At 40.7% G+C, this 13,652-nt stretch overlaps 1 protein-coding gene across 1 annotated transcript; it reads left to right on the top strand.

The window, feature by feature from the left end:
• The first annotated feature begins 9,798 nt into the window (after nucleotides 1-9,798).
• LOC147419549 (putative BTB/POZ domain-containing protein At2g40450) lies at nucleotides 9,799-13,248 on the top strand. The gene is made up of 3 exons (XM_086506201.1): nucleotides 9,799-10,188; nucleotides 11,463-11,931; nucleotides 12,025-13,248. The coding sequence occupies exons 1-3, from the start codon at nucleotides 9,871-9,873 to the stop codon at nucleotides 12,111-12,113; spliced, it is 876 nt and encodes a 291-aa protein (XP_086362327.1). The 5' UTR covers nucleotides 9,799-9,870; the 3' UTR covers nucleotides 12,114-13,248.
• The last annotated feature ends 404 nt before the right edge of the window (nucleotides 13,249-13,652 follow it).

Genomic DNA, 13,652 nt, shown 5'->3' with positions numbered 1-13,652 from the left:
TCAATATACACCTCCTCCTTGAGAATTCCATTAAAAAATTCAAACATAACATCCATTTGGTAAACAACCCATAAATAGATAGCAGCAAGAGCAAGCACAAGACGAATAGTTGTCATTGAGTTGTGGGAGCGAAGGTGTCACTAACATCAAACCCTTCGACTTGAGAGAATCCTTGTGTTACTAACATGGCTTTGTACTTTTGCAAAGAGCCATCAGCTTTATACTTGAGCTTGTACACGCTTGCCCATCCTGCAAGCTTCACAAACTTCATTCATATTTGAGATTTGAGGCATGTGTGCCACCATCCCAAATATTTGCATCTCTTTTAGCACAACAATGCTTAAGTGACCAAATCTCTCATGCCACAATTGAGTTGTACCTTTTTCTATAGTGACCGTAAAAGCAGAAAGTTCGTAGAGGTTGTTGCGCCTTACGTTGTCGTGCTGAGACACGTACATAGTGGGAACGCATGCTACAAGATCTATCTTGTAATCTTTTAGATACATAATTATATTTCCTATAATATACATATGCATATTTAAGTATAATAATAATCCTTCTATCTCATCCTATTATTTTTCTGAAGGGTAACCTATTCTTACTTTACCATCAGAAAATACTATGGGAAAAGCATCAATAGCTCCGCCTCTTTAACTTGGGGCAAAAAGCATTGATTCTTTATTTCTACTATCTCATTATCATCTCACACCCTAGCTAGATCCTATATCTAAGGTAAACTCCAATATATATATATATATTCTATGTATTTTTCTTATATTTCTTTTTATATAGCTACTAGGAGGGAATCAAATCCTAGTGGGACACTAGGTGGCATGATTTCAAAGATACAATTATTTTAATACATTATTGCAAGCATGACTACAAAACTTTGTCAAGGAGAAATGTCATGCTTTCATATGGCATGAGGTGTCCTTTGGAATCAAATGAAAGTCTAGGCTAAGGGGACCACAGGAAGACTTTTGCTGCCAGAAATGGACACTATTTTGATGATTTTTTTAAATAAGGTTCCAATCCAAATTGAAAAACGATTTTAAGATGAAAATCGTAGCTAAAGAGCTGAATTTTCTGCCCATATTTTTACTTTTTTATTTGGGGCCATGGTTGAGGAGATATGATCAAAATACTGGACCCCAGTCTGCCCACATCATGCAGGGACAGCTCATTTCCAACTTTTCCAATTTCTGTTCACACTCGCTCTTCTCTTCTTGTGTAAACCCTTGGGGGTTCCCTTCACCTATAAAAGGGGACCTTTTATTCCTTGAAAACAACTCAAGCATTCAAGCCATTGATGAGAGGAATTCATGAGGGAGTGAGTAGTAATGCCAAATTGTACTTAGCCATTAACATAAGCCTTTCTCCTAGAGGAATACTAGCCATTCTTGCATGCTATCCATGGAAAATCAACTCTAATCAAATAAGGTCTTGGACTTGGCGTATCAATCAAAGTGAAGTTCTCCCCTCTTCTTCTCTCTCCATCAATAATGGTGCCGACGGATTTGTCAAGTAAGATGTGTTCTACATTGATGTTTTCTTGATTTCTTGTTGTTTTCTTTTTCATCTCTAATCCAAAAAATATATATATGTATCTAATCTCATCTCCTTAACCAAACCTATCTCTCTCATTTTTAGTAATTCATCCTCTCTACAAATTCTAGGTTCTCTTTGCTACAGGTACATCTCTCCCCGCAGTATCCTTATTGCCTACGGGCAAGAATAGGGCTTGGGAGGGAAACTTCTCATCTCTTCACTTCTCTCATATCTACATTTCTCACATACTATCCTAGATGAATAACCCACATGACGATAATTTTTATCGCTTTCACTCTGTACGATCTATTAGAATTAACGTATGGATTAGCCGTAAAATACACTTTCAACAACGATAGTGTTTCTCTTTGGCTCAGAAAGGCTCAATGAAATACTTCTATCACGGATCCCATTATACTACCTCTCATAGACCATAACTTTTCTTTTGACGTAAGCGTAGTTATCTTGCTATGAACCAAGAGGATTTGTACACACAATTAATTCCAATCACTATACAAAATATATATATTATGGTAAGCACAAAACTACAATTCCAAAGAACAATTCGTAGCTTATTTGGTGAGCCAAGATTGAATGCCATTAACTCATCTATTAACCCTTTCATATTACCCCTGATACGATATGACCATAGCCTTGATGTTTTCATCTTTGTGTTGTTTTGACACTCTCTTTTGTGTTCTTTCTTTGTGTGTGTGAGTGCAAGAGAGAAAGAGTGGGGCTTCTTTGATTGCACTTCCTTCCAAACCCTAGTCTTCATGGCATCTATGGTTTAACTCCTTTATATAGTTTTTTTTGAGTTCTCTCACAAACTCTCACAGCCATAAGCCCGGTGCTTTCCTGGCAAGGCCGCAAATTTCTCAACATATTTTTGGTGAACCCTACGTGAAACTGCCAAGGTGAGAGTTTGTGGGTAACCATGGGTGATCATGTTGAGCAACAGGGTATGCATTTTGACCCAACAACAATGCAAATGTTTCAAGCATTTGCAATGTTCATGCAACAACAACATGCTACTGAAAGAAGGGAGATTTCAGCAACAAAGGCCATACAAGCGGTCGTCAAGAGAATGGATCAGTTCAATGGCAAAGATGTAACCAAGTACTTACGCAAGTATGTGAAGGAGATGGAGCTGCATCGTGTGTCAGAAGGTGAGATGATTCAAAGCTTTGAGCTAGTTGTTGCTCTAGAAATTAGAGAACATGTTAGGGGAATTAAAGATGGGCATGGGAGAAAATTGGGAAGAACTCAAAGTAGCTTTAAAGGAGGAATATTTCATGGAGGACTCTGAGAGAGTGACCAAAAGGACATTCTTAGAATGGGTAGTCAAGCCAAAGCAAGGACTATCAATAACAGAGATACTTAGGGAATTTGAGCGGCGTTATGCACAACTCACAAGGACAGAAAGGGCCACACTAGATGCAGAGAAGACAGATCTTTTCTTACAAGCTGCAGGTAAAGAGTTTCAAGAAAATTTAGAGCTTCTTCTTGAAGAAAAAGATGCTGAGCAAGGACTAAAGACCGACTGGAATGAGGTTGAAGGTGCTGTCTCATTGCTTGCCAAACGACAAAGAAGAAGGGACAAGATGGTAGTAAACACTACAAGTCCTTCCACCTCAACTTCTGACAAAATGGTAAAGCCTACTTTTATCGCTCCTAAGTTTGATGAGTCCATGCTAGATGAGCTTGTGAAGGGAATGCGTGACTTGAAGGTGAAGCTTGCGAAGCTTGAATAAAAAGGCCAACCATCAGGGCCACTTCCTAGGCAAAGACAACATCCCAAAGAAGGGTTTATTAATAGATGTATTTGGTGTGATAGTACAGACCATGTAAGAAAGGATTGTGATGATTTTAGTGATGCTTTGTCAAAAGATGTTGTCTTTTTTAAGGATGGTAAAATCCACTTAAGAGAGACAGGTCTACCCTTGAGAACTAACTTTGGGAAGGGGGGAATGCAAACCTTAGTTGAAGATATGGCAACTAACCGTGCCAGCTCTTCAATTGAGGCAGCTACTTATGGAGTAAAAATTGAGCATCTTAGTGATGAAGAGGTGAATGACCATCATGGTCAAATTTGGCCAAATGTCATGCAATTAGCTAAAAAGGGAAAGCTTACAAAAGAGATTCTACACGAAGCAGGTGATTGCATACGTTTAGAAACAGGATGGAATGATCTAGTGGACTCATTGTTTTCTTGTTTTCTTGTTGTTTTCTTTTTCATCTCTAATCCAAAAAATATATATATGTATCTAATCTCATCTCCTTAACCAAACCTATCTCTCATTTTTAGTAATTCATCCTCTCTACAATTCTAGGTTCTCTTTGCTACAGGTACATCTCTCCCAGCAGTATCCTTATTGCCTACGGGCAAGAATAGGGCTTGGGAGGGAAACTTCTCATCTCTTCACTTCTCTCATATCTACATTTGTCACATACTATCCTAGATGAATAACCCACATGATGATAATTTCTATCGCTTTCACTCTGTACGATCTATTAGAATTAACATATGGATTAGCCGTAAACTACACTTTCAACAACATATAGTATTTCTTTTTGGCCCAGAAAGGCTCAATGAAATACTTCTATCACGGATCCCATTATACTACCTCTCATAGACTATAACTTTTCTTTTGACGTAAGCGTAGTTATCTTGCTATGAACCAAGAGGATTTGTACACACAATTAATTCCAATCACTAGACAAAATATATATATTATGGTAAGCACAAAACTACAATTCCAAAGAACAATTCGTAGCCTATTTGGTCAGCCAAGATTGAATGCCATTAACTCATCTATTAACCCTTTCATATTACCCATGATACGATATGACCATAGCTTTGATGTTTTCATCTTTGTGTTGTTTTGACACTCTCTTTTGTGTTCTTTCTTTGTGTGTGTGAGTGCAAGAGAGAAAGAGTGGGGCTTCTTTGATTGCACTTCCTTCCAAACCCTAGTCTTCATGGCATCTATGGTTTAACTCCTTCATATAGTTTTTTTTGAGTTCTCTCACAAACTCTCACAGCCATAAGCCCGGTGCTTTCATAGCAAGGCCGCAAATTTCTCGACAACGCCCTTTCCCAGTGTGCTGTCTTTAGAATCCAAGATTTTTGCTCCATTTTTCTTGAAACGGACTTCAAGATCACAATCAGTGATTCTAGCAATGGACAACAAATTCTTCTTGATTTGAGGCACGTACAACACATTAGAGAGCTCTTTAGTTTCACCTGTAGTTGCTAAAAACGAAATTGTCCCAGACCCTTCGGTTATACATTTGACATTATTCCCAACAATTACACTTATGGGTTCCTGTAGAGGCTTGCAAGAACTATACCAATCTTTCTTACTAGTCATATGTCGAGATGCACCACTATCTAGAATCCAAGAACCATCAACAAGCGGAGTTTGTGTTGATGAGCATACCTCTTCTATGACGGCCCATAGTTCAAGGTCTGTTTCAGCATTGTTGGGGGATTCTCTTTCCTTCCAAGAAGCTTTCATGGTGCCGTTCTTCTCGTCTGCTTTCTTCTTTCTGCAGTCTTTAACAGCATGACCCTTCTTATCACCGTAAAAACAGCTACCTAAAAATTTCCTCTTCTTGGGCTTCTTCTTAGAAGCATTTGACGTAGTCCCCTTGCCTTTTGCATTGGTTGTGAAGGCAGCATCACCTCCACCATCCCTGGTCCTGAGTCGCACCTCCTCTTCAAGCAACATTGCACTCACTTCTTCAAACATAAGAGGGGCTGGACGAACCTGAGTGTTGAGTGCAGAACGAGACCATCATATCTCGTCGAAAGTATGCAAATGCAGCGCCAAGCTAAATCTTCCGGAGAAATAACCACACCAACGGCAGCTAATTGATCTTGGAATTCCTTAATCCGCTAGATAAAGGCCTCCAATTTCTCTCCATTAGCAAGTTTCTCAGTAGCAAGCAGTTTTTTTAGATTTTGAATTCTGGTGTGATTGTGCGCCTCATATTGGCGAGCCAATATGTTCCAAGCTTCATGTGCTTTAGTGGTATGCTGAACCAAAGTGAGGACAGAATCACTTACACACATGACGATGGCACATAATGCATTTGCATTCCTTTTTTTCCAGGCACGTTGAAGAGTAGCATCCGAGGGAATTACAACGCTTGGATTTGCGGATCATTTGTTACAGTGGGCTCTGGGTCTGCACCATTTGGCCCCAACACCGTATCCAACAATTCATATGAATCCAGAATTGCGGAAATTTTGAATTTCCACAATGTGTAGTTGGTGCCGTCGAGCTTTCCTTCGGTGAATGCTGGTGGACGAATGCGAAGCGGAGTAGCATCGGCGATAACACTTGAAGACACTGACATAATTGATTTTACAAAGTAATACAAGTACTTCTCGTTCTTTCTTAGCTACGAGCACCTAGTGTCTGATACCATGTAAGAAATGCGGGATACAATAAGGATCTACTAGCAAGGAGAGTAGAGAGAGATACAATGTAAAGTAGAATAGTGGCAAATCAAAAACTTTAGATTAGCACACTATTACAACGTGATGGCATCATCCACCCATGCCCTCTCAAGGTAGAGCTTAGATGGCGATTTAGACAACTAGAGAAAGTAGGAATACAAGGGACTAACAATCCTTACGCAAGGATGTGTTGTGTGCGTCAAGTGTGCACACCATTCTATCGAATTACTCATGAGAAGGCCTCCTTATATAGATGTAAGGGAGCCTCTGAACGCCCATGTGCAGCCGCCCTTAGATAACCAATTCCAAGTAGGACTCTCCCGTGCGCCCATGTGTAGCCGCTTTTGGGTAGACAAGCCCTCCCAGAACTCGGCCACCGGCAAAGACCACGGACAACCGGCCACCGAACCCATTTTCCTATTATCTTCCGGTCGTCGTCCGGCCAAGATATTCCAGCGAAAAGGAATAAAAAGTAGGCCCCCAAAGTTGGCCCTGAATTTGCTCCATACCATCCACGATCACAAATAGAGATCTCATCAGCGTGCAAAGCTGGAATCCACCAAATATATGTGCACTATTGGATTCTCCTCATATGGGGGCCTTACAAATTGTGCAGCTTGCGGTGGCAAAAATGAGAGAGGTGGGCATTCCAAGTATACCAACATGTTTTAATGTATCTTTTTTGTTTAAGAAAAACTTATCAAGCAATCTACCCATAGTTTTTTATGTCACCATGAGTGCAGGGAAGGTAGTAGGAGAACTCTAAACCCATAGTTTCGTATCTCTCTACATACTAAACGATGGTAAGCAGTCCAAAAACGGTTGGGAACTCACCGTTTGCCATGTATCCCTCACGCACTCATTTACACAAAAACTATCGGAGTCCTACATGGCACTTAAAACATTAGCCGCATAAAGTTCAAATGGGTAAACCGTGGTTACGTTGTGCCTACCAGCTCTAGTAAGATTAAGCCTAAATCCTCATAAAGTAGTATATTTGCTCTTTTTTGCTAGGAATTTGGATAGCTAATGAATCAAAAATCGATAGAATAAGCACGCAACAATCACAGCTACCGATTGATTGCCAGTTTGCAGGTTGTTGTAGCTGAAGGCTTCTCTCTCACACACTCTCTCTATCTCTCAACTTCTACACAAAGCGTTGAATTTTTCCACAATCGGGGGTTGGTTTGTTTGGGGCACCTAGGTACTACAAATGATGCCAAAGCTCCTCTTATAGTGCAAACTCAACTCATCGACATGGTGCAAGGAAGCAATGGACAACCAATATGTATATCTTCGCCTTCTGTTGTTTTCTTGTGCATCTTCTTCAATGAGTTCTCCTTTGTTGAAGTTGGTGCTCCTCGAGTAAATCGTGCCTCACAAAAGGTGTATGCATGTGCTTTTCCATTCGTTTCTGATCGCCTGAGCCTGGATTCTGAAGGATAGTCCACCATAGCCTCCACAAAATGCGTTTTTTTTCAGTACAAAAATGCTGAAATAGATTTCCATCTTTTGTGATTATGAAAAATGTGCAGGATTAGTTTTCCTCCTTTCACATTTATGGGTTTGCCCTTCATGCGGCGGTTGCTCTACAACCACAAGATCTGCGTGTTTCCATTGGGACAATCAAAATACAACAATTCTCATTGAGTCAAAAAAGAAATAAGATGACAAGAGGTTTCCCACAGGGATATAGTAACAAGTCCAAGACAATTGAGGAGCAGTGGGAGTACATTGTTGTCATTTGTTCTCATTGCCACTTCCATGTTGATTGGAAGACCATACACAAGAAGTGGCGTCGCCTGTATCAGAGCTACAAGGACATAACCAACTAGGAGAGAAATCTTGCATTGGGCAAGAGTAGTTATTGAGACCTGTCACCAAGGGAGAGGGTGATTGAGAAAAAATTATCTCATAACAACTTCGAGGCTGAGTTGTTTGAGCTAATGGAAAGATGCATGGGGTATGATCTGGTGTTAGACCCACTAGCTTCAATTGTGGATACCTCCAACCATATGTCAATTCCCTCAGTAATTATCTTATGTTTCCTTGCTGAAGATAGCATAAAAAATTTAGTTGTAGAATCCATTTTGCTTGCTCTATAGGAGGGTGGTTCCCCGAAAATAAATCATCTTCTTCCTTGAACATGTTAGGACACCAATGCTCAAGAGTAGATGTTTAACATGATTCATGATTATGATTTCATTCATTTGTTTAGATTTTAACTATTTTTCTTATTTGGGTGAAGCTACTCTCATTGGTTTGTTAGTCATTGCTTCTTGTGTGTGAAATCTGTGTTGCAGTGTTGTGAACCTTTTTTTTCAAAGTTGTGATCCTTGAGCCTAAAAGGAATGATTTACTATATGATTCGCATCGAAGGCATTCCTATCGAGCGAGTTTGATGTACTAAATTCTGAAATTTAATGTGCATTCTATTTGCCATTGTTGAACTTTTTAATTTGTCTTGTCATAAGTCCTTGTATTATTAGGTCTCCAGCTATAATTGCCCAATATTGTGCTTGCCTTAACAAAGTTGGAGACAACGTCGATGCTATCTGGAATGAGGCCTACTAGTGCTTGCCCATCCACCCAAGCTATGGAATTCAAGTGCTTAGATTAAACAATTATTGGGGGCTTTTTGGCACATTAGACAAATTGTTCAATCTGCTCCCCGATGCATAAGACTTGTTCTGCATGAATTAGAATGTTGAGAATGCCTAAACATGTTTCATTCCTAGACCTCAGTGATTCTCAAGGTGTTAGCAATGCTCAAATTGCAATACTAGACGTCAGTTTCTCTACACCTAGCTGTATTGACATAGAACATCACATGTTTGGACCACCTTAAGGCTGCATTGCGTTATAAACCAGGGCATATATTCTCAGTATCCATGCTACATATTGCATTAGTCCAACAAAGGATCTAACATATGCTACTGAAATTTGATCCTTATTGGAGTAGACACAAAAGCCGGATTCAACACCACGGTCGCAGTTTAGCATGAAAAGTCAAGAATAAGCGTCAAATTCAATTTTAAATTACAGTTTCACTTCCCAATATTGCTCAAAATCAATATCGTATGGAGACAACTGTACTCTTTGCTACATGCTTTAATACATGACACAAATACAAATGCTACATAAATGACAAATAACATAGACCCATAATGATGTAACCTTGGGAGCAATAATTTCTTGCTTCAGACACAATGCATGTCTGCATAGTCCATCAAGTCACTTCTTATCTGTTCTCCTTCTAATGTAACTAAAAGGTCAACTCTCTCCTTGCAAACAAGAGAGTTGTCCACAAGAGGGTCGTTGACATCCAAAGCTCCTCGATTAAGATCTGCCTTATCATTGATGGTCATGAGCAAGTTATGGAGTATATGTATGACCGATGGCATGGCGTTGCAGATTGAGGGCGCAAGGTGTGGGAGTTGGAGGGAAGAGAGTAGTGCGAAAGCTTTTGAATCATGGGGATGGCTATAGATTGTAATTAATAGGCTGGCTTTAAAAAATGTGACCAGTTTTTAAAATAACTAGTTTGACCGACGATCGAAGCTCAAGTCTCGCGCAATCTTTCTCTCTCGCTAAGCGCCGGACACAGGCCGGATCCAGGAGCTGCTGCCACGTGTCAAGAGGGGGGGGGGGGGGGGGGGGTTGTTCTCCCTCCCTCTTTATAGATACAGCTAAAAGTTTTAGCTGTATTAGTGCTTAATTAGTTAACTAAACACTAATACAGCTAAAACTTTTCAGCCGCCACGTGGCTGTGAGATTGATCACCTGTTCCGCGAAAGGGTACACCCCAACACAGAGAGGTGATCGCAGAGAGAGAGAGAGAGAGAGAGAGAGAGATGCATCGCGTCCAGTGCTTAGACTGTAGGCAGGTTCTTAGCGGGCGACGCCATTCCTACACAGAGTACGTCTACTGCGAGAGTTGCTGCCGCTACAAGTTCCATCGTCTGCAAGCGCAAATTGATAACCTGCGAGCTGCAGCCCTCAAGGCAGCCCAACACGAGAAAGAGCTCAAGATTGCCTCTCAGAGGGCTGCCTTCCTTAGCACTTGGTCTCAACAGACTTCTGATGACCTTAGTGATGCTGTTCCTCCCTTTGCCGATGTAGCGCTTTGTCCCTCTGATGGTCCCTGTGTCCTTGCCCACCGTGCCTTCCTGGTAAGTGCCATCTCAACACTTAAATCTGCGGTGAACCACCTTTTGTAAGGAAAGGCCTTCTTCAAAAGCCAATTGACAGAACGGTTATGATCTTGTTACATTGCCGATTTGGCTTTCTATGTTGACGAGTGTGTGGGCCATTCATTCCCTCTACGGCTCGTTGGGTGTTGGAGACCATGCTTCAATCGCCTCTCGTGTGGACAGTGGAAGTTTCAGTGGGGGACGTGGGTTAGCTGGAGTGTTAACAGATCATTTTCATGCTTTTGAGAAGTGTAGTGAGCGAGCTAGGTATGGTGCATTTTTTATAGTGAGTGAGTGCCTTTCATGGATGAGCCCATACCCTGATCCACAATAGTGAATGATTAGGGAGGCTCTTATCAAGGTTTTAAAGCTGAGAACATGCAGAATCACTCTGAGAAGCTTTAAATTTGTCACTAGAGGAGGATTGAGGCTTGTTAGCCGCCTTTTTAAAAAAATGAAACCAAGTTCGAGAGTGTAGGTCCTTACTTCCAAGTGCTTCTTCATGGAATGTCATTATGGCCATTGCCAAGAGATTGTCAGGGCGGTATGCGTAGCTTATCGGCGCTTCTTTTATTTGATGGTTAAGGTGAACCATTTCCATTGGGTGCTGTCCAAATTGTGTTGTGGGTTCCTGGCTTCTTATGATGTCATTGTGATCAAATGAGGATTTAAAGGGTCAAGGTTTCTAATTTTAGAAAACGATGTGAGCCTTTTTTGGGCAAATTAACAAAGGAAAAATGAAATGAGTGCTTCCAATAGGTAGCCAAGGATCCAAGGAACAGTCTAGGGATGTAGTGAACAGTTTAGATATTGTCCTCGAGCAGGCTGTCCTCTTTTGCACAATAAAACCATCATGTGGGAAAGGGGTTTTCGTATCTGATACAAGTATAGTGGTTACAACGTGAATAAAAGGCACTAAATCTGCTTTAAATGCCAGTTGTGGCATTTGAGCATCAAATCATATTTTTGGCGTGCTAAAGCATGCCTTAAAGGAGAAGGAGAAAGGCTTACAAGTCTTTGTGTCCCCGTTTTTCAGTTTGTTTATTGGTCCCTTCTTTTAAGGCCTCATTTGACTTCCTTGTCCTTTCTTTGAATGCCAACGTGAGCCTTCACGAAAAGCACGGTCCTCTTCTCTGTGAGCCTATGGACGATTTAAGAGCAGATGTTTCTCAGGACACAAATTTACGGGGCATTGGAAGGAACATTCGTTGTTTAAACCTATTCTAATCTTCTGTAAAAGACTTTGTATGCAGGCCGGGAAATCCCCTGCATTCAAAGCTATGTTTTGTAACCCAGATAAGCAGGAAGACTCAAAGGCTACGACTCCAATCACGATTGATGTTAATGACATGTCCCATGAAGTCCTAAGGGCGTTTGTGCGCTTCTTCTACACAGCTGCTGTAGACTCAGAGACAATGGAGAAGCACTCCAAGTTGCTCTATCATGCCGCTGAAAAGTATGAGGTGGAACTTTTGAAGACGATGTGCGAGGAGTGGATAACCAAAAACCTTTCTGATGAGAATGCACTAAGCAATCTAGAACTGGCTAAACAATACAACTCAGATGTGGTTAAAGATGCAGTCCTTCATGCTGCATCGTTGCGCATCGACAAAATCCCCTCTTATGCTAATTATCAAGCTTATGTGGAAAAGAATCCAGCCATGCTCTTAGAGCTCTACGAAGGATCTGTGAAGATGTTGAGCCAGAAAAGGAAGCGGAAGGGTAAAACTTAGAAACAGTAATCGTCTTTGTCTGGTGAACCAAGGCCTTCATGGTCAAGTTTTTCTTTACCAACACGCTTGCACTGAATGGCAGATTCGATTGGAGAGTATCGAGCCTTAACACCATCACGGTTATCGGATTGCTGTGATAGTAGTGGTAATGATGCTCATTCAGTTGCATGATTAGCAGAAATAAAAGGTTCTCTTGGTAAGTACGGTTTTCCTTTGCTCTGCGGGTTAAACTTGGAGAGTGTGTGATCTTACTTTTTGTTCACTACCCACAAACAGTCGAGATACATCTGACCTACTTTGGGACCACATTTTGAAAGCAGAGCTCGGCCACCATAGCATTCCTCTCATTTCACTTTTTGGCAGTTAGTGTTTGTACACAGGTCCAGAATGGAATAATCAAAGAGTGGAAGTAAGAAAACCAAGAGTTGATCTTTGTATGGGTCATCGCAAACAGAGTAGGTAGTGTGCTTTAAAGCGTAGAAGAGTTGCCAAAGAGCTTCTCTCTGCCATCAACAGAGATGACACCTTGTACCCTTGGTATGCTCGATGGTCCAGAGAAGAAGAAGAAGAAGAAGAAGCTGAGTATTTTAACGTCGTAGGAGAGAGAGAGATATCAGAGGAAAATGACCGCATAATCAGCATTGGAGACATAGCTACTTTAGGATTGTAGGATAGGATGTCATTGTTAGTTAGGGTTTGCATTGATTCACCCTGCATAATTGCCCATGCAATGTTTGGTGAAGAGCTGCTTCAGTATGCGGAGAAGAGAGTAGCAATCGATTCAATGCCAATACCCAAGACTTCATTGACAGTGGATTTCTGGCGGATTGTCCAATTTTGAGGTTTAGGCATTCTAGAAAAACAGCTTGTGCATTCTAGAAAAATAGCTTTTGGCTGTTTTTCTACAGCTGTCCTTACTAATGAATTTGGAGAGGCGTTTGAGAATCTAGATTGCCCATCTTCTCTGTTTATTATATTGCCATGCTTTTGATATACTCCAAAGGGATCAATAACTTTTTCCGAAGTTTGTCCTTTAATTTTGGCCTTCTATTGTAGTATTACGTTTGTTGGCTTTGAAGCATGTAATTTACAGGAAATTCATGTAAGTTTTAATGACTCCTTTGCAGGTGTTACATTTGATTTGTTTTCTTGTTGAAGTGTTCAGCTAGTTATTTGTACTGATGCTTTAGTGTGTTGGTCTTTATTTGAATAGCGCACTCTGTTTAAATTTTTCTCTTGGTGCATAGTGTGTGAACTCACCCTCGGTCATAGTCTTACCCGTACGATGTCGTGCTAATCTTTCTTATGTGCCTCTTTCAAGGAGAGAAGGATTGGGGATGATATATGATGTAAAGACATTTCGGCATTACCTATTGGCAAACAATACTAATGTACTCACTATCAATCAGTTCCATAAAACCTTGAGAAGATTTAATTTCTGGAATGGAATGGGTGGAGTTGTAGATATGAATTCTAGATAGCCGATGATTCGGTTCTAGGTCTGTTTTGTCTTTGCAGGCACCTTGGAAAGACAAAGTGTAGTTGCAATGAGAAATAAGAACTCATACATGTAAGAGAGACAAGGGGTCACTTCAAAGAGAAGCAAATAGCTACACCTAATGTTAACAACAGTGCAATTTGATGCTCAATGGTTTTGTAAGTCTTGATGCTATAATGCCGGTTGCCCCTAAATGTGCCAACAAAAGGCTG

Source organism: Adiantum capillus-veneris, chromosome 29, assembly GCF_014529385.1.
Source record: "Adiantum capillus-veneris isolate H3 chromosome 29, ASM1452938v2, whole genome shotgun sequence".
Taxonomy (NCBI): domain Eukaryota; kingdom Viridiplantae; phylum Streptophyta; class Polypodiopsida; order Polypodiales; family Pteridaceae; genus Adiantum; species Adiantum capillus-veneris.
The sequence above is the reverse complement of the archived record's forward strand: the minus strand, read 5'-3'. Positions and strand labels throughout refer to the sequence as shown.